The sequence below is a fragment of the Trachypithecus francoisi genome, unplaced genomic scaffold (assembly GCF_009764315.1).
Source record: "Trachypithecus francoisi isolate TF-2019V2 unplaced genomic scaffold, Tfra_2.0 Lachesis_group9, whole genome shotgun sequence".
NCBI lineage: Eukaryota > Metazoa > Chordata > Mammalia > Primates > Cercopithecidae > Trachypithecus > Trachypithecus francoisi.
Window position 1 is genome coordinate 31934269 of NW_022681474.1, and position 25652 is coordinate 31959920.

The 25652-nt window shown below is 46.4% G+C and overlaps 1 protein-coding gene and 1 long non-coding RNA gene across 2 annotated transcripts; one reads left to right on the forward strand and one right to left on the reverse strand.

The window, feature by feature from the left end:
• Positions 1-2001: 2001 nt before the first annotated feature.
• Positions 2002-25266, reverse strand: LOC117082724 (supervillin-like). The gene is made up of 10 exons (XM_033209679.1): positions 24996-25266; positions 18370-18521; positions 15144-15243; positions 14279-14486; positions 11705-11838; positions 9598-9753; positions 7469-7612; positions 6264-6388; positions 3006-3161; positions 2002-2905 (listed from the first exon to the last, which is right to left on the reverse strand). The coding sequence occupies exons 1-10, from the start codon at positions 25228-25230 to the stop codon at positions 2819-2821; spliced, it is 1497 nt and encodes a 498-aa protein (XP_033065570.1). The 5' UTR covers positions 25231-25266; the 3' UTR covers positions 2002-2818.
• LOC117082726 lies at positions 15243-25652 on the forward strand. The gene is made up of 3 exons (XR_004436746.1): positions 15243-16169; positions 22061-22248; positions 22554-25652. It is a non-coding gene; the product is annotated as an uncharacterized LOC117082726 (long non-coding RNA).

Here is a 25652-nt window from a genome sequence, read left to right on the forward strand (position 1 = left end):
TCCTGGGTTATCTAAGGATCCAGGTGATTTCTGGAACCTGCTGCAGAGGTAATCCTGCCTCTTTCTGACCCTCAGGTTGCCCTAGTGACTCTAGGAACCTTTCTCCACACCTCTTTGTGTGCCATCTATGGGACATAGACTTTGAACCTCTCTGTCTTCTTTTTCCTCTCCTTGCTTTGGTTTAATCCATCATTTCCAGATGCGTGACAACACTCCCTAATTTAACCCCTTGCTTTCCCATTTTAACTACCATCACAATAATCTTAATACTGGCAGGTATCTAGCACTTGGCAATTTTTTTTTTTTTTTTTTTTTTTTTTTTTTGAGACGGAGTCTCGCTCTGTCGCCCGGGCTGGAGTGCAGTGGCCGGTTCTCAGCTCACTGCAAGCTCCGCCTCCCGGGTTTATGCCATTCTCCTGGCTCAGCCTCCGAGTAGCTGGGACTATAGGCGCCCGCCACCTCGCCCGGCTAGTTTTTTTTTGTATTTTTAGTAGAGACGGGGTTTCACCGTGTTAGCCAGGATGGTCTCGATCTCCTGACCTCGTGATCCGCCCGTCTCGGCCTCCCAAAGTGCTGGGATTACAGGCTTGAGCCACCGCGCCCGGCCAGCACTTGGCAATTTTCTTTTTTTTTTTTTTTTTTTTTTTTTTGAGACGGAGTCTTGCTCTGCCACCCAGGCTGGAGTGCAGTGGCCGGATCTCAGCTCACTGCAAGCTCCGCCTCCCAGGTTTATGCCATTCTCCTGCCTCAGCCTCCCGAGTAGCTGGGACTACAGGCGCCCGCCTCGTCGCCCGGCTAGTTTTTTGTATTTTTAAGTAGAGACAGGGTTTCACCGTATTAGCCAGGATGGTCTCGATCTCCTGACCTCGTGATCCGCCCGTCTCGGCCTCCAAAGTGCTGGGATTACAGGCTTGAGCCACCGTGCCCGGCCCACTTGGCAATTTTCAAAGAGCTTCTAGCAGTTCCTTGCTCAGAATCTTGTGATGCAGGCCGGATAGCTAGGAGTGTCTCCTTTTAAAGGAAATCGAGGTAGAAAAGTTCACTGATGACCCAATATCATAAAAATCATCAAATGGTGAGACCAGGAGCAGGTTATAGGTTTCTACCCTGGTGTAGTCCCAGGATGGGGCCCGTAAGTCCTGAACTTTCAGGCAAATGTGCTGTGATTGAATGTGTTAAATTAGACTAACAGAGTGGGGAAGGGCTATGATAATTCAGAGTAGATCTGTAGAATATGTTCATAAAACTATGGATTTAAGAACACAGGAGTTTGTGAGGCGTTTTCTAACTGATTTTTAAGTTTTCTAGATGTCTTATCCATATAATTTTTTTTTTTTTTGAGACGAAGTCCCTCTCTTGTCACCCAAGCTATAGTGCAATGGCTTGATCTTGGTTCACTGCAACCTCTGCCTCCCGGTTTCAAACGATTCTCCTGCTTCAGCCTGTTGAGTAGCTGGGATTACAGCCATGTGCCACCATGCCCGACTAAGTTTTGTATTTTTAGTAGAGACTGAGCTTCAACATGTTGGCCAGGCTGCTCTTGAACTCTTGGTCTCAGGTGATCCGCTCGCCTCAGCCTCCCAAAGTGCTGGGATTACAGGTGTGGGCCACTTCGCCTGGCTAATACAATTTTTTTTAAAGGCATTGAGATCCTGAAAATTGAAATTGTAGATAGAGTTGTGGGATAAAGAACTTCTGCTGAATGATGATTTGCTAAAGTATGTCTTCAATCTAGTACTGAGTACTAATTTTATGGGGCAAATAACTCTGTATTTAATCTTATGACTTTGTATAAAATCTTGCCCTAAACTAAATTCAAATGTATAGTCATTTATACATAATGACAAAATATTGGTGCTATGTTAATATTAAAAAAAAAATTCCAAAAAGGAACATGCTTGGAATTCAATGTGAACCAATCAGTTAATTGTTGTGTTTATTCTAATGCTTTTATTTGGGAGTCCTGTATCACAAAATGACATGTGTACTGTTTACAACAGGTATTAGAAATTGAGATGTTTTTATTTTGACTATTTGAGGGTAAAATTGTAGGTAATGTTCCAAACCATCATCAAAAATGCAGAGCAAACTTTTCTGTATATAAACTGTACATAAAAACAAGGCACTATACATTTTGGGGGAGATATTAAGGTAGAAAGGCTGATTCGCATAGATTCTCCAGAGTCCATGCCATTAAGTACAAATTCTTTGTTCATTTTAGCACCAGAAGCAGTACTCAGAACAAGTCATACCTAATGCTGCAGGAAACGTTTCCAAACGTGTATGAAGATACGTATTGGTGGCAGAGCTAATTCAACAGAAGCAACTCCATCTACCTTTTCGTATTATTTTGACACCAAAACAAATCTTGAAAGTGAATGAATACATATTGCTTTGTTAAATACATATTTGACTTATATGGTGTTTATATAAATATATATATTTTAGAATCCACAAACTATCAAAATAACACTTTATAAAGAGAACTGCTTCAAAAAAAAAAAAAAAAAAAAAAGGCATTGCCTAGCTGGAACAAGAAGGCAGTGCTATCTATAGCAGCTGCAGCTTAAGTGCACATAATAGATACTTTCATTAATTCTGATAACCTGCTGAATGGTGGAAAGAAGTTTCCAAACAGTTCCCTTGAGCATTTACAAAATACACAACTCCCGGACAAGTAGTATCTTTAACAATGTCGGGTTCTGAAAACTCTGATTGAAAAATACTTTGTGGAAAACACCAGTCCAAAAATATATATCCATTTCCCTGGTGCGATGGTATTGGACGTGACTCCGAGGTTCCTCTGGCATCTCCCCACTCAGAACAGGCCTTTTGCTTTCTTCAGGTTCACCTGCTTCCAGGAGGGTAGGGTGTTGTATTCGTCCCTTGTCATGTCTAGTGCAAACTGGAAACATTGGGAGAAGCGCCCCGCGGCTCAGTGAAATGAGCTGGGCGTGCGTGTGTTGTTTTACTCCCATCCCCACCCCACCGGAAGAACCGCTTACCTCGAAGTCTTCATCAGTGAGATAGATCTCAAGCTTCAGAGGATCGACCCCCTCCGGGAGTGGCCTGGCCAGGAGGTCGGCCAGTGGGTAAATGGTTTTACAGAGCTTGGCTAAGACGTCTTCCACGAGGGTGATCTGATTGGAAACTTCTGTGTCCTAGAGAAGAGGAGGGGCAGAGGGGAGAGCTTGTGTCCTATGTTTGAACTTGTTTCATTAAGTGCTTGCACACACAGCCCTGTGCCATCTGCACACAGCCTGAGGACGCATGGCTCCATATCACTGAGGAGGAAATGGCTCTGAAAGAAAAGGGATTGCCCAAAGCCCTGCAGTTGTCCAGACTCTTAATTTTTTAAATTTTTAAACTTTAAATTAAAAAATGATATTTTTTGAGACAAGGTCTCACTCTGCTACTCAGGCTGGAGTGCAGTGGTGCAATCATAGCTCACTGCAGCCTCCAGCTTTTGGGCTCAAGTGATCCTCCTGCCTCGGCCTCCTGAGTAGCTGGGACTATGGGTATGCATCACCACGTCTGGCTAATTTATTTTTCCTTTTTCTTTTGTTTTCTTTTTTTTTTTTGGTAGAGACTGGGTCTTGCTATATTGCTTAGGCTGGTCTCAAACTTCTGGCCTCAAGCGATCCTCCTACTGGGATTACAGGTGTGAACCACCACAGTTGACCTCAAATATTGTTATTTTTTAGAGAGAGTGTCTCATTGTCACCCAGGCTAGAGGGCAGTGGCTCGATCATAGATCACTGCAGCCTTCACCTCCTGGACTCAAACAGTCTTCCCACCTCAAGCCTCTGGAGTAGCTGGGACTATTGGCATGTGCCACCACGCCCACCTAATATATATATATATATATTTTTTTTTTGAGACGGAGTCTCGCTCTGTCGCCCAGGCTGGAGTGCAATGGCCGGATCTCAGCTCACTGCAAGCTCCGCCTCCCGGGTTCACGCCATTCTCCTGCCTCAGCCTCCGGAGTAGCTGGGACTACAGGCGCCCGCCACCGCGCCCGGCTAGTTTTTTGTATTTTTTTAGTAGAGACGGGATTTCACCGTGTTAGCCAGGATGGTCTCGATCTCCTGACCTCGTGATCCGCCCGTCTCGGCCTCCCAAAGTGCTGGGATTACAGGCTTGAGCCACCGCGCCCGGCCCCACCTAATATATTTTAAAAACTTTTTTGGAGAGACCGAGTCTTTCTCTGACTTTTAGATGTTTTCTCACCTTGTCACAGAGTTTCAAGCAAACCCTGTTTCAGAACTGTCTCCGGAAAAATGTTTAGGGAGTTTCCCATGAGTGAATTACAGACTAAGACTAGTGTAACACCAGAAGCCTCCAAATAATGGAATTTGTTTTAAAATGTCAAAAAATAACCTGAAAAGAAATCACATCCCTCTTCCCTCCCCCAGCTCCATTTCTTAATCTGCAATAGAAAAAGAAGGTCAGAAAATGCATCTAGAATATTCTGGAGCAGAACCATTTTTTTTTTTTTTTAACCACTGTGTGAATTTAATATGAGCAAACTATTCTGGGTAAATTCTTGTCCTCCATTAAACTTGGGACCCCAGATTGGCTGCTCTCCTTTTGGGTGGGTGGATGATGGGAATGCATGACTAAGAACTGCTGCTCATATTAGAAATACATGGGGCAGACTGGTGGTCAAGAGGTGGGTTTTGGGCTGGGTGCAGTGGCTTGTGCCTGTAATGTCAACACTTTAGGAGGCTGAGGTGGGAAGATTCCTTGAACCCAGGAGTTGGAGACCAGCTTGGGCAATATGATGAGACCCTGTCTCTATAAATAATATAAAAATAGGCTAGGCATGGAGGTGTGCACCTGTAGTTCTACCTACTTGGGGGGCTGAGGTGGAAGGGTCGTTTGAACTCAAGGATTCAAGGTTTGTGTGAGCCATGATTGAGTCACCACACTGCAGCCTGGATGACAAAGCAAAATCCTTTCTCTAAAAATAGGAGAGGTGGGTTTTGGATGATTTTGCCTGCATCTGAGTACTGACTCCTCCACTCACTGAAGTCACTTTGGCCAAGTGACTTCGTGTTTTTGTGCCTCTGCTCCCACACCAGTAAAATGGGGATAACAATAAGATAGATCTTGATGGACTGTTCTGATAAATGAGAAAATCAGTGTAAAGTGCTTGGAGATGTGCCTAGTGCAGAGTGAGCGCTTGGGGAATGTTAATTATTTGTATAACTTGCTGGTTTATTTGGAATAAACCTCAAAATTAACTCTCCTAGCCTTGAAATTCGAGAAAGTTATGTTTGTCTTATCTGAGTTCCTTTCTCAGGAAACCAACCATCAGGCCTCTCCGACAGTATCAAAAAGCCAGCAGTGGCTGAGACCAGGCCGCAGGTAGCCCCTTCCCTGTGTACATCAAGTCCATTTGGCTCCAGGGAGACAGGTTAGGGTGAGCAGTGACGTCTGTACTACCCAACAGGCCCTCTCCATTGCTACGCAGAAGTAGACTCTGTTTGAAATTACTCGAATTTCCCATAAAATACACTTGGGTCATTTCCCCAATCAAAGCAGCTCTCCTACATGGTTTAAAAAAAAAAAAAAATCAAAATGAAAAACACCATCTCCCATCAAACCAAAACAAATCCTTGGAACTGCTGTTCCTAGCAATGTTAATAGCTCATCAATAAGAAATTCAACATCGTTATAGGTAACTTCTTTTCTGTGTGGTTGGAAAACATTCTGGATAACCATATATTTCGGTAGATAGAAGTTATGATAAATGGCTCATGTGGAAATACCAGGTGGTCTCATAAAAAACAATATTAATGAGATGTTGAGCGATACCTTATCATAAGTGAGTTGCAGTACGTCCACTAATTCATCAGATTTTGTTTGTGTCTCCTCTACACAAGGTTAACGTCTGAAACATGAGGGTTTGGTTGCACATCACGTGGACACTGGAGACAAGCAATGCCAAGCAACAGGTTCTTAGCAAACAGAATGAAGAGTTCACAGCTTTTATGTACATATATAGTCAGCATGATTAAACTCACCTAAATTTTTAAAATTTAGGTATCATGTGTAAAAAATTACTAAAATAGTTAATTGATTTTCCATTAGACTTCTCTTCTTCCTAAGCAAATTCGATGTCGACTTGTTTAGATGTTACAAAAGGAAAAATATTTTCCCACTTTGACAGTGCAACTGGATGTTCTCCCCAAAGTAAAGTCAACCCATAATCCAAAAGGCGCAGGAACCACCTTCACAGGGCAGGAAAGCGTGCTCACCATCTCTGTGATCTCGGCAATGTCCTCTCTGTGCTCCCAGTTGGGAAATATATTGGTGAATGTCAGGGGTTCCAGACCAGCACGGATAAGGTAAGACTTGGGGAGTGGTTTCTTGAGATTTTTCCCTGTAGTTACACAGAATGCAATGTCAGTAGACCCAAGGGAGACCCTGTCTTTCACTGATTTCCCTTGAAATCTTTTCTTCTTTGTCAGAACTCATGACTTCATGCTTAAAATGCAAGTTACGAGTAGTTCATAACAACACATGGATAATGTTTATGTAAGATGTTAGTTTCATGCCTGTGACGACAATAGTGACCTATAATCAACCTGAGTCTATACTTCTTGAACCTAACAAAACGCTCTGTATTCCTGGAAGGGAGAGCTCCTCTGTCTGCAGCTTCTCGGTGGAGCATTTTCTTCCTCTTGAATTCACTGTAGCGGCTTCCCTCTGCCTTCCTACCACGGAATTAACTCCGATATGACTGACAGCGAACGACAGCATCTTATACATCCACATTCACTATAACATTGGGTGGAAGGTTTCATATGTTACTTATTGCTAAAGAGTTTTTCAGGAAGAGAATCAATTGCACATACTCAGTGACATTAAACTAGTTGTATCAATGAGACTGTAAAAATTAAATAAGATATTAATCACTGGCATTTTCATTTTATATAAAAGACTGGAAATTTCATGTGTATAGTAAAGAACCACGAACTTACTATGGGTATTTCTCTTTGGATATAATACTAAAAATAATAATGAATAATAAAAAAGTTGGCAATGGCCATTCACTGCTTGGAGAAGACCTCCATTCTCCAACAGCATGGTAGTGCCTGCAGATAATGTAAATGGCAGAGGCCAACTTGTCTCTCAGCGTGATCAACCCTGAGTACAGTGGGGTTTTAATCTGCCTGGGGCATTCCACAATACAGCCTTTATCCTTGAGGGTAACAAGTTAGCCTCATAATATCAGATAGAAAAACTAGTTATTCTTCAAGCTGGCAGCTGAGAATGCGCTAATCTAAAAGTTAATACATCTCAGAAAGTTAAAGTGGAAAAAATTGGTTTCATCACCACCTGCCAGGCTTTATGGATGCTGGCTTACACACGCAGAAAGGGAAGGGGGTCTCCTGGCTGGGTGTGCCTGAGGGGCTTCCCTATCTGTTCTGTGCTGCAGGAGCATTAGAGGGAGCCTCACCTTTGCAGTACTGGAGCACAGTCTCCATTGCACTCTTCCGGTCGGAGGCCCAGCGGATGCGGGCAGAACCAGTGATCTTGTTCTCAATGGGCCACCAGCCTTGCCAGAGGTACACCTCGTGGTGATTGTCAACCAGGAAAAGCGCTGTGAGGGCAGGGACAGACCCTGACCGTCAGGAGCTCCTTCACAGACACTTCCAGCTCACTCCTCCCCAAACCTAGTGGATGCTGTTCCTCCCCGCTGCTATGTCATAGGGGAAACCCCCTTGGCCGTCAAACCAGGGGCAAAGGGGCAAACAGAAACCCAGGACACCCCAGCCCTTTGAAAGGTCAACTGGGAGAAGCCTCTAGGCAGAGAGAGGTGGCGTCAAGGTGTTGGTCTCTTTCATTCCTCGTCCTCCAGGTCCTCCTCCCTTTGCCCCAGCTCAAGCCCCTGGCCCTTCTGGATACTGGCAGGACTGTGCTAAGAGCGGAAGGGATAATGCATGTGCCACTCAAGGGGCTGTTAGCACCACATATCTCCAAAGAGCACAATCAACACTGGAGCACACATCTCACGGCAGACAGGTCAGAGGCATTCCTGCCCTGCGCGCGACTGCTTAGCAGTGAGGTGAGCTCATGGTTCTCTTACAGAGAAATGGGCTTTAAACATCAAAACTGTGGCCAGGAGTGGTGGCTCGTGCCGGTAATCCCAGTGCTTTGGGAGGCTGAGGAGGAAGGATTGCTCAAGCCCAGGGGTTGAAGACCAGCCTGGGCAACATGATGAGACCCTATCTCTACAAAAAGAAAAAAAAAATTAGCCAGGTATGGTGGTGCACGCATGTAGTCTCAGCTACTCAGGAAGCTAAGGAGGGAGGATCGCTTGAGCCCAGGAGATCGAGGCTGCAGTGAGCCATGATTGCACCACTGCACTCCAGCCTGGATGACAGAGTGAGACCTTGCCTCTAAAAAATATAAAATGAAATAAAAATCAAAATTGTTCTACTGCCTTTTCCTCCTCACTTTTTCTCCTCCTCAAATTGTCAGCCTGACTCTTACTCCACGTGGCAAAACGCCTCTCACCGTTGCTGGTCGGCTCACCGTGTGTCCTTTCCTGGCATGCGTTTCAGGATTCTGTGAAAGCCACATTTTAAAAGCCCAGTGGAGGTTGATAACCCGCCCTGAGCCCCAGGATGAAGGGCGTGGGCACAGCCTCTCTTTCTGATGGCTAAGATTTTCCAAGCATGACATGTGCACTGGTCAAACTTCCAGTGGTGCCCTGGGCTCTCAGTGCAAGGTGAGGTCTCTGGCTGCAGCTCCAGGTTCTTATAATGTGAGAAGCAACAAACAGAAACTGAGAGGCAAGCTGACCTTGTCTTCGTTGGAGGGCAGGCGGGAGGGGCTGTCAAGCCCAGTCTCTTGTGACTTTCCCAACCAGAATGAGGGCACAGAGCCCTCACCTTGGGATCAGAAGACCTGGGCTGGAGTCTTGGCTCTGCTGTGGAACCTTGGTATGGCAGACCCTGTTCCCTGGCTAACTTAGCCAATACCCCAACACCCTTCTCCTCTGCCATTTGCTTCCCCAGACTCCCTTGCAGCTGGGGCTGGCCATGTGACAGGCTTTGGCCAATGGGATGTAAGCAGAAGTCTGCTCGGGGCTTCTGGGAAGACATGTGCTTTATCTGATGTGACTATTAAGTGGCCTTTTTTCCTCCCCACTTCTTTCTCTTTCTATCTTGAATGCAAACATGATGGCTGGAGCAATGGTAGTTGACTGGTGACCATGCAGCAACAAGACTGAGAGGAAGGCTGGGAGAAAAGCAGAGACGCCAGGCCTGCCACTGTGGTACTCAACCTGTTCTTAGCTGATGTCTTTGGGTGGGTTAAGTGACTAAGTCTCGTTCCTTATGCTATAAAGTGTGGCTGATTTCACTCTCCTTCCTTTTGGTGTAGGGGTGAGGATGAAATGAATGTAAGCACATGTTCTGGGTGTTGGGGTGAGGATGAAATGAATGTAAGCACATGTTCTGGGTGTTCTGGGAGTGTACTTGGCAAACAGAAGCTGCTTAATAAATACCAGCGTAAAATCAAAAGGCTTTCTGGAAGATGTGCCTTCTAATGCTCAGCATAGCTGCCCCCTGCAGGCCTTACCTGGCTGGGGCGCACTGTACAGATCTTCCTGCAGAAAGGGCATGGAACTGACCACAGAGGGGGCTCGGGCAGGATACACAAACTCCGTGGCTGCGAAATCCCCAGAGGAGCTGCTGAGGATGAACAGGCGGGGTGCGAAGTTAAAACTTCCAGGATCTTTGAAAGAAAAGAGAGTAAAGCTGAAGATATCATGTGCATCAAAGTAAATTCCAGATGAAGAATGAATGTAAAATATGAAATAATTCAATTGTGGAAACATAGGTAGGATTTATCTGAGCTTCAAGGTGGAGAAGGCCTTTTAGCAATTGCAATAGTAAAAGAATGAATCAAAAGGAAAAATAATGCATTGATTATATAAAAATGAAAAACAACAATGCAAAACTAAAAAGAAAAGCAAAACCAAGTAACAAATGGGAAATATTGTAATACAGCAACTAGTTAATATCCTTAATACATGAAGGGACATACATAAGGAAAAAATAATAAAATGTGCAAAAGACACAACTAGAACAATCACCAAAGTAGAAATTAAAATGGCTAAAATATATATATAGATACATATGCATATATATACACAGATATATGTATGTGTATATCACATATACATATGTAACACAAATATGCATATATGTTATATAACATAAATATACATATATATGTACTTCCAAGTAAAACAAAACAATGCTTAGCTATCTGTCTCCTTTCATCAATTTGGCAAAGAGGAAAAAGATAATATGCTGAATTTATGGTTGTGTTGAGAAATGAACGCTTTTGTGTATTGCGAGTGAGAATAAAACTTGGCCTGAGCTGATACATGCTATCAGACTTTCATAATTAGCACGGCAGTTCCACATCCAGGAATTCCTCTCAATTAGGAATGAATGTATAGGATTATTTTAAAAAGTATTCAAACTGCATTATTATATAAGGGAGAAAAGTCAGAAACAAGAAACAACTCAGCTCCCCAGCTGCCAGAGACTGTCAGGTAGAGAGTGGCATCTATTCACAGAATAATAGAATATCTCATAGCCATTAGATACCTACATTTTAATAACTTGGGAAATTATTCATAATAAAGGAAAAAAGCAGGTTACAAAACAGATCCACATATTATTTTTTAAAATAGATATTATATTATAGCATAGAGAAATGTGAATTCTGTTACATCTGAGAAACGTGTTATAAGTGACTTCATTTCTTTTTTTAACTTCTCTATAATTTAAAACATCTTCTAGGCATTATGTTTAAAAAGCTATATAAAAGTTTATAAATATTGAGGGCAGAGTATTATGAAGCAGTTATGAGGATACTCCATTGCTGCCCAGCCTTGGGCAACTTGATTAACTTCTGTATGCCTCAGTTTCCTCATCTGTAAAAATGGCAGAGTGTTGGGTTGTACTAACGGAGTTACTATATATAAGGTGCTGGCTGGTGTCTGGCTTGTTGGAACTGCTTAACAAAAGTTCTCTTTCCTTCTTATGTTCATCTGTATTTTGAGAACAGCTGGGAAAGCACCCATATACACACCTAACCTCACCCTGGTGAACGGGAGTGCCTATTCTATACAGACACGGCCTTTGTATTTCCAAGCAGGAGAATGACTGAAGGGCTCTGGAAAGGGGTAAGAGGCCGGCTTCCTTCCCCAGGTCCCACTCCAACACCCAGAGGACTGCTGTTTCTCAGGTGGCAGCTATGAGGAAAGAAAGAAAATGGTGCCCTGAGTCCCTAAGACCCTGGAAGATGGCTTGGTCCCCAGGAAGCCTTGGGAGCTGATTTGCCAGTGGGAATTTGAAGTCTTGGTGTCCAAGTTAAACTCACCCCTGGGAAGAAAAATACTGTTCAATCAGCTGGACATAATACTCATCACACTAGATTTCAGACAGACTGAAGAATTAAGATAAAACATGAATGGGGCACAGTGGCTCAAGCCTGCAATCCCAGCATTTTGGGAGGCTGAGGCAGGCTGATCACTTGAGCCCAGGAAGTTGAAGCTGCAGTGAGCTGTGATCGCACCACTATACTCCAGTCTGGGTAACAGAGCAAGACTCTTGTTTCCAAAAATAAACAAACAAAAAAGCCAGATCGCAGGCTGTAGATGCCACATTACCTTGAAGCATGCAATCATAGGCTTTCCTGTCTCTCCTTCCCAAGGCGTCCCAGAATCCGAGTGGCTCAGAGCCTTCATCACACTCGTGTATTGTGACTTTGCTGCTACTATGCAGTCCTGCTTCCAGAGGGCATCTGCAAGGGAGAAACTCCAAGAGTTCTTTATAAGTCTGGAGAGCGCTGGCGACCCAAAATTATTATTACTATTATGATAACAGCTTTATAATAGCTTTATTGAGATATAATTCACATGTCATAAAATTCACTCTTTTTATGTGTGCAGATTTTAGTATATTCACAGAGTTGTGCAGCTGTCATCACTAGTTTCAGAACGTTTTCATCTCCTGGAAAAGGAAGCCCTGTACCCGTTAGCAGTCACTCTGCATTTCCCCCATCCTTAGTCCTCAGAACCCACTAATCTACTTCTGTATTTATGGACTTGTCTATTCTGGACATTTCATACAGATGGAATTATATATGTTCTTTTGTGACTGAGTTTTTTAACTTAATGTGATGTTTTTAAGGTTCATCCATGTTGTAGTATGTATCAGTACTGAATTCTTTTTTGGCAGCATAATATTCCAGTGTATGGCTTTGCCACATTTTTTTCATCCATTAATGTGTTGGTAAATATTTGGGTTATTTCCACTTTTTGACCACTATGACTAACATTGCTATAAACCTTCACGTATAAGTGTTTTCATTTCTCTTGGGTAGATATCTAGTAGAGTTGCTGGTCATATGGTAACTGTATGGTTAAATCTTTTGAGAAATTGCTAGACTGTTTTCCAAGGTGGCTGTACTGTTTTACAACCTCCCCAGTAATGTGTAAGGGTTCCAATTTTCACATCCTTGCCAATACTTGTTATTGTCTGCTTTTTTAAAATTTTAAATTTTAATATTTGTGGGTATATACTAATAGTAGGTACATACATATATGGGGTACAGACATAACATTATTCAAAACTAAACCTGGAGATCAGTTCACCGTCTCTTCTACTTTCTAAGGAAAAGCAATTCATCCTCACGAGTGGAAAAGTGCTCTGTGGTTTCTGAGTGTGTGTGGTGGAGGAGGGGAAGCTGACTTGCCCCTAGGGAGGGATGTTTAATCACATCTAATGTGTCATGAAAATTACACACATTTTTATATAGAACAATAACATATTGACTATTTCTTGTCTTTCTCTCCTGCTAGAACATGAACTTTATGAGGACAGAGACTTGGGCTTATTCACCACCAAGTCCCCAGTTCCTATAGCCAGTCCTTCTGGAGTTAGAAGCAGGTTGCCCAAAGTTTATGACGTAGAAAAACCATTTTTCCAAGACTTGTAGGATAAGTCCTGTAAGTCCAGATTGCTTGGCGCCATCGGGTACTCAGTAAATGTTTACTGAGTGAACATGTGAATGAGCTCTTCGTGGTTTTTCTTTTCTTCAGTGGTCCAAGTCAACCCTCTGATGGGCCCCAAATGCCTTGGGCCACCTCAGGGCACGTGCTTTCTCACCCCTCCCCGTGCCCCAGCCCACAGGTGGTGTTTTCCGATGAAACATCCTGTTTCACATCTGCCTCTCCGTGGAGAGGTGACCTGCTCTGTTCTCTTCTCTGCCCTCTCTGTGTAGTGTGTTTTCAGAGCGGACACAGGGGGGGCCCTGGCCACTGCCGTGTTCCAGAACCCAGAGAATGGGGTTCACCAAGTCAGACTCTGGTGGCATGCTGTGCCCCTAGGAAGCTCTTCACTTTTACTCACTGAGGTCCTCACAGGTCTCAGTTACCTCCTGAATGCCTGGGTGACAGTGGGCTTCTTTGGCAGCTGGCAATGCTTATTTTGCCTGTGTGGCTTGAAAGCACAGAGCCACAGCGGCAGACCACCCTAGCGGGGGGCCGGCCACACAGCGCCCTCCCTGGGCTGTGGCCTTCACTGCCCTTCCCGTTCCCCTCTTCCCCAAGGTCCCCACTCAGTGCTATCTCACAGTGTGCTGAGCCTTTGCAAGTGGCCAAGGGCAGGTGCCTGCCTGGGAGGGGAAGAAAACCCAACCTGGAAGTGCTGTACCCGGGAAGTGCCCGGGGAGTCCGATCCCTCCCCATTAGGGGCTGCTCTCCAGAATGGGGGACATCTTGTCGTCTGACACAGGTGGTAGTTTCTCACCCTCTTCTTTAGCTTTTTAACACTCCGCTATTCTGGCAAAGGAACACTCAAAATCCCTAACAGGTATTTGAAATGTGCTCCCTTTACATATCAAAGGCCCCCAGGCTTCTCATCCAAAAGCAGAACGGCAACTATGAAGAAAGAACCCAGAGTGCTTGTGAGAGTCACTCCCTGGCTCCCCACCTGCATTAGCTCGCCCAGCCAGGTAAACCCTCAGACCGCGAGAGCGGCCCCCAAGTCAGAGGTCTGGACTGAGATGTGTGTCCTCTCTGCTTGGAATGTCAGAGGGCCCCGACCACGTTCCCAGCCATCCCTTGCTGCAGTCACTTTCAGCAGCCTGGGATCTGCTGGGAGTCCTGGTAGCCCTGAGCCTGCCCCGTCCCTCTGGGAAGCCCGGTGTGTGGGGGCCTCGTCGCAGACACAACACTCACTGTTCCTTGATCTTGTTCGCGGCGGTCCTTCCAACCTCCTTCGTGTGGGCCTGGGCTTTGCATCCGTGCCACAGGTAGATGAGGGCCTTGTTGACGTTGAGCACCACCATGGAAGTCCTGGACCTCAGGCTGCTACAGTGACAGGCCACTTCCAGCAAATTCCCTTCCACGGGCACCTCTCCGCGCACGCAGTACAGCCGCCATTCACCTGCAGGGGGCACCAGCGGCGCGGAGGAGTTAGGACGTGAGCAAGTGGCAGCAAACGCCGCCCTTCCTGGTGCCCGCTGTGCCGCCCACGGCAGGCACCTCCATCCAGGGCCAGGGACTTAGGGGACTAGAGGGGCTGAGGCACTGCGCAGGGAGCCCTGCCAAGCACTGAGGCATCAGGCCTTCCTGCCAGCCCAAAAAGTGGGTTCTTATGTAGTTAGAAGCAGGTGATCTGAAGTTCACAATGTAGAAAAACCATGTTTCCAAGATTTATACAACAAGTTCTATAACAGGCATATTTTAAAAGGCTCTAGAGCTAAGATTTTTTTTTTTTTTTTGTGGGGGGTGCTGGTCAACAAAATTTTCATAATTTATAATAGAAGAACCACTGATTTTTCTTTCCTTCTAAAAAGAGCAGACAGAGGAGGGGAGACCACCTTCCAGCCTCCTGCGTGCAAAGGTGAATCCCCGAGTAAATCCTCCAGAGAGAGGCAGGTCACAAACACCCACAGAGCTGAGTTATCAGGCAAACATCAGGAGGCTTTCAGAGGTAGAGCCACAACGATGAAGACAGACTCACTTTCAGCCCCCAGCTTATAAAAATTCCTTCCAAGTGAGGGAAAGGCAAAGTCGAATTCCAGCAGTAAAAGTGACTTACTTTGCACATTTTCTTCTTCCTCTTCCCGCCTCCCGGAGTGCACCACCATCCCCCCCTGGAAACACTGCAGGAAACAGGGGGGCTCCTTTCCCTGGAGAACCTGGACCTTCCAATTTAAACAGAGGTAAATAGGTAATGGGCATGGGGCTTTCAAAGTCCTAAAAACAATACCTGCCTCTCATGGAGAATCTGAAAAATATCAAGATGTACAAACAAAAGCCAGTGCTAACACTATGGCCTAAAGAGAAGCTCTGTGAACACTGCTGTGTGCGGCCTCCTCTCAGGGTGTTACCCAGGGAGGGTCTTCTTTTCCTAAACAAAATTGGAGCCTTGCTTTATATTGATGTACAGCCTCATTTTCTTAATGTTGTTCTGTCAAGGAATATTCTTTTAAAACATGACTCCTGATATTTTAATGGTATTCTGTGGTTACTGATGCCACAAGACTGATATAAACACATTCTTAACAAGATAGCTCTCAGCAATGAGAATGACTCATCGCTGACTTGGTAATCATTCTAGGGAAAATATACAGTTTGCGGCCACCCCAGCAGTCCACTCAGCCTCTCCCTTGCTGTTAGAGAAGGCTTTTCCTTTGGGTGTTATCTGCACCATGAATAATGTTAGGGTTGAGTCACCTCCCTCTAGGACACCGTTCCTTAAAGAGGAAATGTTTCCTGGAGCTGGTAGTCAGGGGGCACTGAGGGGAAGCATTTCTCACTGTGAGTTAATTTATCAATCTCAGTGCCCATTTTGCATAACCAATTGTCATTTCTTGGCAGTATTTCATATCTAAAATGATTTTCCAGGGTTGGATCATGGCTCACACCTGTAGTGGTGCACGCCTGAAGTCCCAGCTATCCAGGAGGCTAAGGAAGGAGGACTGATGGAGCCTGGGAGGTCAAGGCTGCAGTGAGCGGTGATGGTGCCACTGCACTCCAGCTTGGGTGACAGAGTGAGGCCCTGTCTCAAAAAAATAATACAAATACAAATAAAATGATTCTCCATCCACTGGATTGGTAACAGGTAAAATGCTCAAATGAGAGAGATTAAGACTCAAACTCTGAGGCTGATTTTGAAGGCATGATAAAAGCATTTTCATTCATGGTCTTTACAAAAAAAAATAAAGGGGGCCTGGTGCGGTGGCTCACGCCTGTAATCCCAGCACTTTGGGAGGCTGAAGCGGGCAGATCACGAGGTCAGGAGATCGAGACCTTCCTGGCTAACACGGTGAAACCCCGTCTCTACTGAAAAAAAAAAAAAAATTAGCTGGGTGTGGTGGTGGGCGCCTGTAGTCCCAGCTACTCGGGAGGCTGAGGCAGGAGAATGGTGTGAACCTGGGAGGAGGAGTTTGCAGTGAGCCAATATCGCGTCACTGCACCCCAGCCTGGGCGACAGAGTGAAACTCCATCTCAAAAAAAAAAAAAAAAAAAAACAATTAATTAAAAAAAAAAGGGGTAGTTGAAATGATGATTAGGGGCCGGGCGCGGTGGCTCAAGCCTGTAATCCCAGCACTTTGGGAGGCCGAGACGGGAGGATCACGAGGTCAGGAGATCGAGACCATCCTGGCTAACACGGTGAAACCCCGTCTCTACTAAAAAAAATACAAAAAACTAGCCGGGCAAGGTGGCGGGTGCCTGTAGTCCCAGCTACTCGGGAGGCTGAGGCAGGAGAATGGCGTAAACCCAGGAGGCAGAGCTTGCAGTGAGCTGAGATCCGGCCACTACACTCCAGCCTGGGCCACAGAGCGAGACTCTGTCTCAAAAAAAAAAAAAAAAAAAAGAAAGAAATGATGATTAGGAATAAATTAAAATGCAACTGTTGCCAATACCATTTCTAAAATATACTCCACAGTAGAAAATATTTTTTAGGGAACATGATTGGTTCTTGGGACAGTGGAAAGCTGGGTGAGTGTGGATCTATTTCTGGCAAGAATGTCTCTGCAGTCTTCCCTCCTGCTATTGTTAATCATTCATCCAAGAGAATAAAGAGATTTGCACATGGCATTGTCCTGTTGTCGAAGAATCCCAGAGTTAAATCTTAATTGCTGGTACTCTGTACTGAGCGGACGAGACTCAGGCAGAGATCATCAGAATGTTAGAGACATGTTGCAGGCCTCGGATCTGGGCAGCAGGCCCTGCCAGGCACGACGCAGGCCCTGGGGTTAGAAGGCCGTGGGGTTGTAAGGCCAGGGCTGCACGGTCTGTCATGCTCCTGGGGGATCATGTAGCTTTAGGTGGTGAGAAGTGCTGTGAAAATAAAGGGATCAAGTGCAGGGACTGAGAATGATGGGAGAATGAGAAGGCTCTGGATAGAGCGGGGGTTGGGGGCAGGGTTCGGGTGACATTTGAACAGAAACCTGCCTCACAAGAGGCAGTATACAGGGGTCCGTATGTAGAGGCAGTATGGAGTGGGCAGGGGAAGTTTCCCGACAGTGGAATGAGGCATAGGGCAGGAGGTGAGTGGAAGGAGGTGGTTCGTGGAACAGGAAGAGGCTGGAGTGGCCTGGGTGGAGGAGAGGAGCAGGAGGAGCTTGGAGAGGTGCCCGGGGCCCACAATGAAGGTGCTGGAGCCCCGGGAAGCCGCTTAGACTGCAGTGTGTGTGGCAGACAGCAAGGGAGTGACCCAGTCTGACCTGTTCCAGAAAACCCACTCAGGCTGCTGTGAATACAGGTGATGGTCGTTCCCAGTCCTTACATTCACCTGATACTTCCTTCAGGTAGATTCGTGTACATGGAACAACTGATCAAAGTTTTAAGGTTCTCGTGACGAAATTTCAGGATGGCTGCTCAAGTTACACTTCTCACCCAAAACACAGCATTCTCATCCTACTGAGGCCTTGCCAGCTGGCCCTGGATCTGTTCTTTAAAAAATCACCACCATTGTGAGAAGTGGATGATGGCATCTCTTTGTTTTACACATAGTGCTTTGATTGGTTAGGTGGAAACCTTTCAAAGTCACCCATCGGCCATCTGCACTTGTCATGTGGATTTCCTAGTTGCAGATACAACATTTTCTCTGGGAACATCTTACAAAAAGTGGGAGGAAGAAAGAAATGGGAGGCACAGCCTGAAATCTGCAGAAGCCAGACCAGGACTGAAGTGCTTTAGATGACATGGTCTTCCATTATCAGAATCATGTTGGGAGGGACCAGGCCAAGCGCCACTGGCTCCCAGGAGAGGACGCTCCTCTCAGTCCCTGGGGTGCAGAGCTCCGCAAGACTCACCTGGGCCCCCCTTTCCTCGTCCAGCTCCACTGTCATCAGCGCTGATGTGCCTTTCTCACTCACTGTGGAGTGCCGGCCTTGCCAGAAGAAGTAGACGCACTTCTCTTTGCCAGCCGCCCTCACCGAGTGCTCTCCCTTCTGGCGACTTCCCACTGCAAACACAGAACGGCAGAGGGACAGGTCAGCAGCTGACACACCTGAGGAGAAGCAAATGCCCGGCTCACTTCCCCAGGGCCTGCGAGGACCAGTGGCAAAGAGACAGCCTCAGGCCTGGGGCTGGGGAGAAACCATTGGCACCTGGAGGGAAGGTTGGTCAGGCCCAGGAGAAGAGAGAAATCACCTTCCTTCCAGCTCCTGACCCAGAGCCTCCAACGGGGTGGGGAAAGGATCTGAGGGGCCCTCTTGGTGCCCTGAGAAAAAGACCTGTCATCTGGAGGGGGCGGCAGATCACTCCAAGTGTGCAACAGAGTAATTTCTTCAAACTATTTGGTGAGGCTGGGTGAGTGGCTCATGCCTGTAATGCCAACACTCTGGGAGGACTGCTTGAGGTCAGGAGTTCAAGACCAGCCCAGGCAACATAGCAAGACCCCACCTCTAAAATAATTTAAAGAAATTAGCCTAGTGTGGCATTGCACACCTGTAGTCTTAGCTACTTGGGAGACTGAGGCAGGAGGATCACTTGAGCCTAGAAGTTTGAGACCACAGTTAGCCATGATTGTGTCATGGCACTCCAGCCTGGGTGACAGGGTGAGACTCTCTTACAAAAAAAAAAGTATTTGGTGACTGCCAGAGCAGGACCAAGGGCTCACACAGACACAAACACATTTTCCATATTACGCCACTCTTCGGCAAAAGATTAGCTGGTAGGGAAAAGATATTAAAAACACTAGCAGGGCCAGCTTTAAGTACAAAGGAAAAACTGCAGGCTGTTAAAACTATTCTAGTAAAAAATACAACTCTGAAGTTTTCAAGTTCTGTCAGAAATGAGGAGATAAGTTGCTGACATATTACTTGAGCATAAACTAATCTGGGATTTCACGTCTGTCACCAGGGCTGCTGCCAGGATTAAATAAAAATTAGCCAGGCATGGTGATGTAGTTCGAGACCATCCTGGCCAACATAGTGAAACCCCCATCTCTACTAAAAGTACAAAACAATAGCTGGGCATAGTGGCGGGCACCTATAATCCCAGCTACTCAGGAGGCTGAGGCAGGAGAATTGCTTGAACCCAGGAGGCAGAGTTGCAGTGAGCCAAGATCATGCCACACAGCGCTCCTAAGACTACAGCTGATGGTCGCCATGGCTGGCACCGCACAGGCACTTGGTAAACATGAGCAGCACAGGAGGCAGATGAGACTGCTTGGTGTGGAGAGCAGTCATGGGGAGGTTACAGGGTCTCCCTCTGTCACCCAGGCTGGAGTTCAATGGCGCAATCATGACTCACTGCAGCCTCAGCCTCCTGGGCTCAAATGATCCTCCCGCCTCAGCCTCCCAAATAGCTGGGACTACAGGAATGCTGTAGTCCCAGGAGCGCTGTGTGGCATGATCTCGGCTCACTGCAACTCTGCCTCCTGGGTTCAAACAATTCTCCTGCCTCAGCCTCCTGAGTAGCTGGGATTATAGGTGCCCGCCACTATGCCCAGCTATTGTTTTGTACTTTTAGTAGAGATGGGGGTTTCACCATGTTGGCCAGGATGGTCTCGAACTACATCACCATGCCTGGCTAATTTTTATTTTTAACGTTTTGTAGAGATAGGGTCTCACTATGTTACCCAGGATGGTCTCTAACTCCTGGCCTCAAGTGATCCTCCCACCTCAGCCTCCAAAAGTGCTGGAATTATATATAGGCCAAATGGGCATTTTAGATGTCGTTACAGACATCCAAATCTCTACCTGTAAGAATATGTCTCACTCTAGATTCCCTTCACTCATTCATGCATTCAACAAATATTCACTGAGTGGGGACTTCAGGATTCTGGGCTACAATGACGAACAAGATAATGATGAACAAGACAATGATGAAATTTCTGCTAACTTAGCAACAACATTTTGCCTTTGAATAGCAATCTCATTCTTCAAATAGTGAACATTTGTTGCACTAAATAGATTACTGAGGAAAGATATGCTTCAAATAGATCGTAACAGTTTATAAAGACCTTGAAATCTGTTAGCACTCAAATACATTGTGTAAATACATATTCACACTTAAATAATCAACATCACATCCTAGCATTGCAAAGAGACTTGAGTGTATATACCCAAAACAGAATTGTATCTCTTTTTAAAATTACTTTTATTTTAGAGACAGGGTCTTGCTCTGTTGCCCAGGTTGGAGTGCAGTGGTATGACCACAGCTCATTGCACCCCTGAACTCCTAGGCTCAAGTGATTCTCCTGCCTCAGCCTCCCAAAGTGCTGGGATTACAGCTGCATGCCACCATGCTGGGCTCATTTTTTATTTTTTTGTATAGACAGGGTCTCTCACTATGTTGCCCCGGTTAGTCTCAAACAATGTTAAGTGATTTTCCCACCTCAGCTCCCCAAAACTCTGGGGTTACAAGTGTGAGTCTAGAATTTTCTTTCTTTAAAGATATTTTATGAAGCAAACATTTCACTAGTTTTCGTTACAGTTTTCCTGCACATATTCAAATTTAGTCCTATATGCAACTTAATTTTTCATATGTGTATTCATTTTTAATTTTGGCAATGTAAAGATTAAATTTTTAGTGGTAAGAACTTCTGGGCTATTCTTTTTTTTTTTTTTTTTTGAGACAGGGTCTCACCCTGTCGCCTGGGCTGGAGTGCCGTGTGGCATGATCTCGGCTCACTGCAACCTCTGCCTCCTGGGTTCAAGCAATTCTCCTGCCTCAGCCTCCTGAGTAGCTGGGATTATAGGTGCCCGCCACTATGCCCAGCTATAGTTTTGTATTTTTAGTAGAGACAGGGGTTTCACCATGTTGGCCAGGATGGTCTCGAACTCCTGACCTCGTGATTTGCCCGCCTCAGCCTCCCAAAGTGCTGGGATTACAGATGTGAGCCACCGCGCCCGGCCAGCTATTCTCTTTACAACCTTGATTAGTTACCTAATTTAAAGTGTGGACATGTTATGCCATCAAGGCACTTTTAAGAATAAGTTTGGTACTAGTAGTTCTATTTAGGAATAACAGAAAACACAAAGATGAAGACTGTTCATAGTTAAGTATTCTTGCCCCAGAGCCACCTATTTATAGAAATTAAACCCCTATCGCGCCCTGGAGGAGCCTGGCTCAGCATCCCTCAAGCAGCTGTCCCCTGACCCTGCTGGAGTGCGAGCAACCCTACCCTGCAGGCGCTGGCCAGGACACTGACCCCAGCAGGCCGGCCAGCATCGGCCAAGCGGAGGCTGTACCGCCTGTGCAGCTGCCGCTTTTTGCTGACCCTCTCCTAGAAGTGCTCCCTGAGCTCTGACTCGGTCCTGTTTGCAGGTGTGCTGACCCTCTCCCAGCAGTGCTGCCTGAGCTCTGACTCGGTCCTGTTTGCAGGTGTGCTGACCCTCTCCCAGAAGTGCTGCCTGAGCTCTGACTCGGTCCTGTTTGCAGGTGTGCTGACCCTCTCCCAGAAGTGCTGCCTGAGCTCTGACTCGGTCCTGTTTGCAGGTGTGCTGACCCTCTCCCAGAAGTGCTGCCTGAGCTCTGACTCGGTCCTGTTTGCAGGTGTGGCTCTTGTGGGCACAAGTGATAGAGGAGCCGGAGGAGTGACACCAAGGGGCCAGAGCTTTCGCGTTGGCTACAGAGTGACTGCAAGTGCCATCGGGCTGTGCTTCTGCTGCTGGAGGGATGGTCTGGAATCTGAATGCTCCCTGCTTTAACTTAATTCTCTAAAGCTGGACTTCTTCTAAGTTGTAAGTCAGCTGGAAAAGATGTTGTTGGAGCTGGCTGGGAGATGTCCATTGTGTTTATTGGGAAGAAATGTAGAAAGGAATCACCTGGGTCAAATCGTATTTCCTAGGGGCCTCCAAGTCAATAGTCCCTGAAAGTCTTTGAACTCTTCGCTTTATTTTTAATTAATTCACTTTAACAGGTTTACTCATTCATTCACTCACTATTACCCTTTTTCCCCCCTCATAACTAACAGCTAAAGTAAGAAAATGGCTAAATTAAACTATGTCTGGTTTTATACAACATGATTTCCCTTTTTGCATTTTAGGAACGGACACTCCAAGTGCCTTAATTTGTTCTTTAAAGCTCCCAGTTCCATTACTCCAAAGGTGAAGAGATCTGCCTGCCCCAAAACACACTCAATTCCCTATTATTGTCGTCTGTGGTAACCAGCATCAGAGATGATCACTGTACATGCCACCTCTGCACGAGAGCAAGAACGGAAATCCACGACAATGACTCTTCGGAAATTATTATTTTGGGGAGATCCATGTTATCTCATCCTCAAGTTAAAAACAGTAATTATGCTGTTTCTGCTGACATGTCAGTGATGAGTATTTCCTGCACCTACAAAGTGAACACAGGCCAGGCACCTGCTAAACGTCATATATACCTGATTATAAAGTCCTGTGAGCTGAGTACTATAGTCTCTATTTTCCAGGTGAGAAAACCAAGGCTCAGACAGGGTAACTTTACCCAGCCCACACAGCTGGTAAGTGAGGGCCTGAGATTCTGAATCCCCGGCTGTAGGGCCCCAGTGCCTGTGGCCTTCCCTCAAGGGACATGGCTCCTTATGAAAAAGGAAAGGAGCAGTTCCAATTGCTTGCTCATAAGAAATTAAGCAGATGAGAAATGCCACTCCCTATGGGAGACTGAAGTGGGGGATGGTTTGAGCCCAGGAGTTTGAGACCAGCCTGGGCAACATAGTGAGACCCCATCTCTACAAAAAATAAAAAATTAGCCTGATATGGTGGCAGGTGCCTGTAGTCCCCGCTACTTGGGAGGGTGAGGCATGAGGATGGCTTCAGCCTGGGAGGTTGAGGCTGCAGTGAGCCGAGATTCTGCCATTGCACTCTAGCTTGGAAGACAGTGAAACCCTGTCTCAAAAAAAAAAAAAAAAAAGAATGAAAAGACAGAAAAAAAGTCCCTCCCATTGGGGTTCCTTGTCTGACACCCCACTACTCCCTGGAAGAAGAGGCTGGAGCTGCCTGGGCGCTGGAAGAGCCCATTCCTGCTGTTTAACAAGTTTGGTGTGTTCAGCAGCCTAGCCTCAAGTTGCCTTGTGCTGGTTCAACCCTGACCTGCTCCACGGTCTGGTGACTGGGATCTTTGGCTCCTCCTTGTAGCCAGACTCATGGCTCCCCACATCCTGTGTGGAGCCCCACGCTGACTCCTTGCCCGCAGAGCGGGTTAACAGCACAGTTGGGTTTGAAAAGAGGCAGGCCTGGATGTGAGTGTCCAGCTCTGCTGCCTACTAGCTGCGTGGCTTCAGGCAGGTTCCTTGATCTTACTGTCCTGGTCCTCATCTGAGAAATTAGCACCACAACAGAACAAGTCTCACGGAGCCTGGTAGGCACTCCGTTAGACACAGGGTAAAGCCCCCAGCATCATGCCCCAGGGGGCGAGGGGACCTCTGGGCCACAGCCTGGCTCTGCACAGCACACAACCCCATCGGCCGTGTACTCAGCGAGGCCCGCCTGCTGGCTGTTCCTGCACTTGCTTTATGTCATTGATACCACATGTGTCTTGGAGACAGGGTCTGAAACATCTACTTGGTCCCTACAAAGTGTCTTCCATAGAGTAGGTGCTCAGGAAATGTCGGCTGATGAATAGACACATCTTGGATAAATCAGGAAAGAAATCACGTGGTTCTGAGCCTGCAGTTTTCTGATCAGCAAACAGCTGCCTATGCTTCCTCTGGCCCCGGGGGCAGGTGCACCTGCACAGCAAGGGGGCTCTAAAGAGGCGAAAAAACTCTCTTCTGAGTTGAAATCACAGAACAGTGACCTGCATACTCTCCTAAAAGGGAAGGGGTGAGGAGCACTGTGGGCAAGGCCTCACCTTGGCAAGGAAAGGGGTGATTTCTCTAGAGTTCACCGGGCTCCCCCTTTCCCCAGCGCCAAGCATCCAGGCAAGTGTTTTGCAATGGGATCTATCACCAACAGGAACCAAGGAGAGTTTAGATTCTGCATTTACTACACCAGACTCACAAAGCACCATCCGTGCTCTCAGTCTCGGGAGAAACAGCCTCTTTCACTTTTCAAATCAATCTTCCGTGCATGTATTGACTATAATGTTACAGCACCATTTGGTTCCAGCTTAAAATCACGAAGATATGCTGTACTTAACGACTTTAATTGAACCAGCACACAGCCACATGGGAAATATCATTGAGGGGCCAATCATCTCTTTCCCAGAAAAGCTCTGGGGACAGGGGCAGGGGAGGGAGAGACGGAGCCGAGAAGACTTGACGTGCAAGTTCAATTTCTACAGGTGAACACCAGCGGCCTCGGCAATGCTAGGTTGTTAGGAATTCGGCCTTACTTTTCATCTCTGTTGTTTACTAGGTGGCTCTCAGAGGCACATGACTGCAGTGCCCCACTGCACACACCCAGCAGAGAGCACAACAGGACTCATTGGAGAAGCTGGCTCCCGCAGGGCTGTCAGACCAGCCTCTTTCAGCTGGAAAAAACCATAAGCGCTCACTAACCTGCTGTGCTCACCATGAACTTCCACTTGACCACATAGGCATCCCCCTCATGGAACTGCCCGATGCTCTGTTTGGGGAGCCTGCTATAGTCGAATTCTAGGATGTGCCAGACATCCACGGAGACGCTGGTGATCTCAAACTGCCTCCTGTCATGTCCTTCCACCAGGCCATAGCCACGGCCAACGTTCACCCCATCCAGGATGGTGCCTGCTGTCGTCTGGGGCATGGACACCATCCGTGTCACATCGTACGGCTTGACATCAGCCCTGAGGTCTTCCTATAGGGGAACATGAAGACATCGGTTCAGTTGCCTGTTTCCACAGCCACTCCTTGTCACACTCAATGTTGCTTCAGCTGTTCATGGGACAGCGTAAAAATACAGCTTCCATACTCTATCTCAGGATGTTTAAGTGCAGTCAGGGAAAGGCTGCATTTCCAGAAAGACTCTGGGAGGTCTGAACACCCATTGCCACAACAGCGCATGGATGCCCGAGAACAGGTGCAAACCAGACTCTTCACCTCCCAGAGTCACATTAGAATTGGAGGCCTGTCTGCTGTTCTACTAGTGAATCCTGGGAAGGCTTCCTAGCTTTAAGGGTGTGTGTGTGCCCGTGATTTTTTTTTTTTAATTAAAAAAGTATTTTAGTTGACATATTA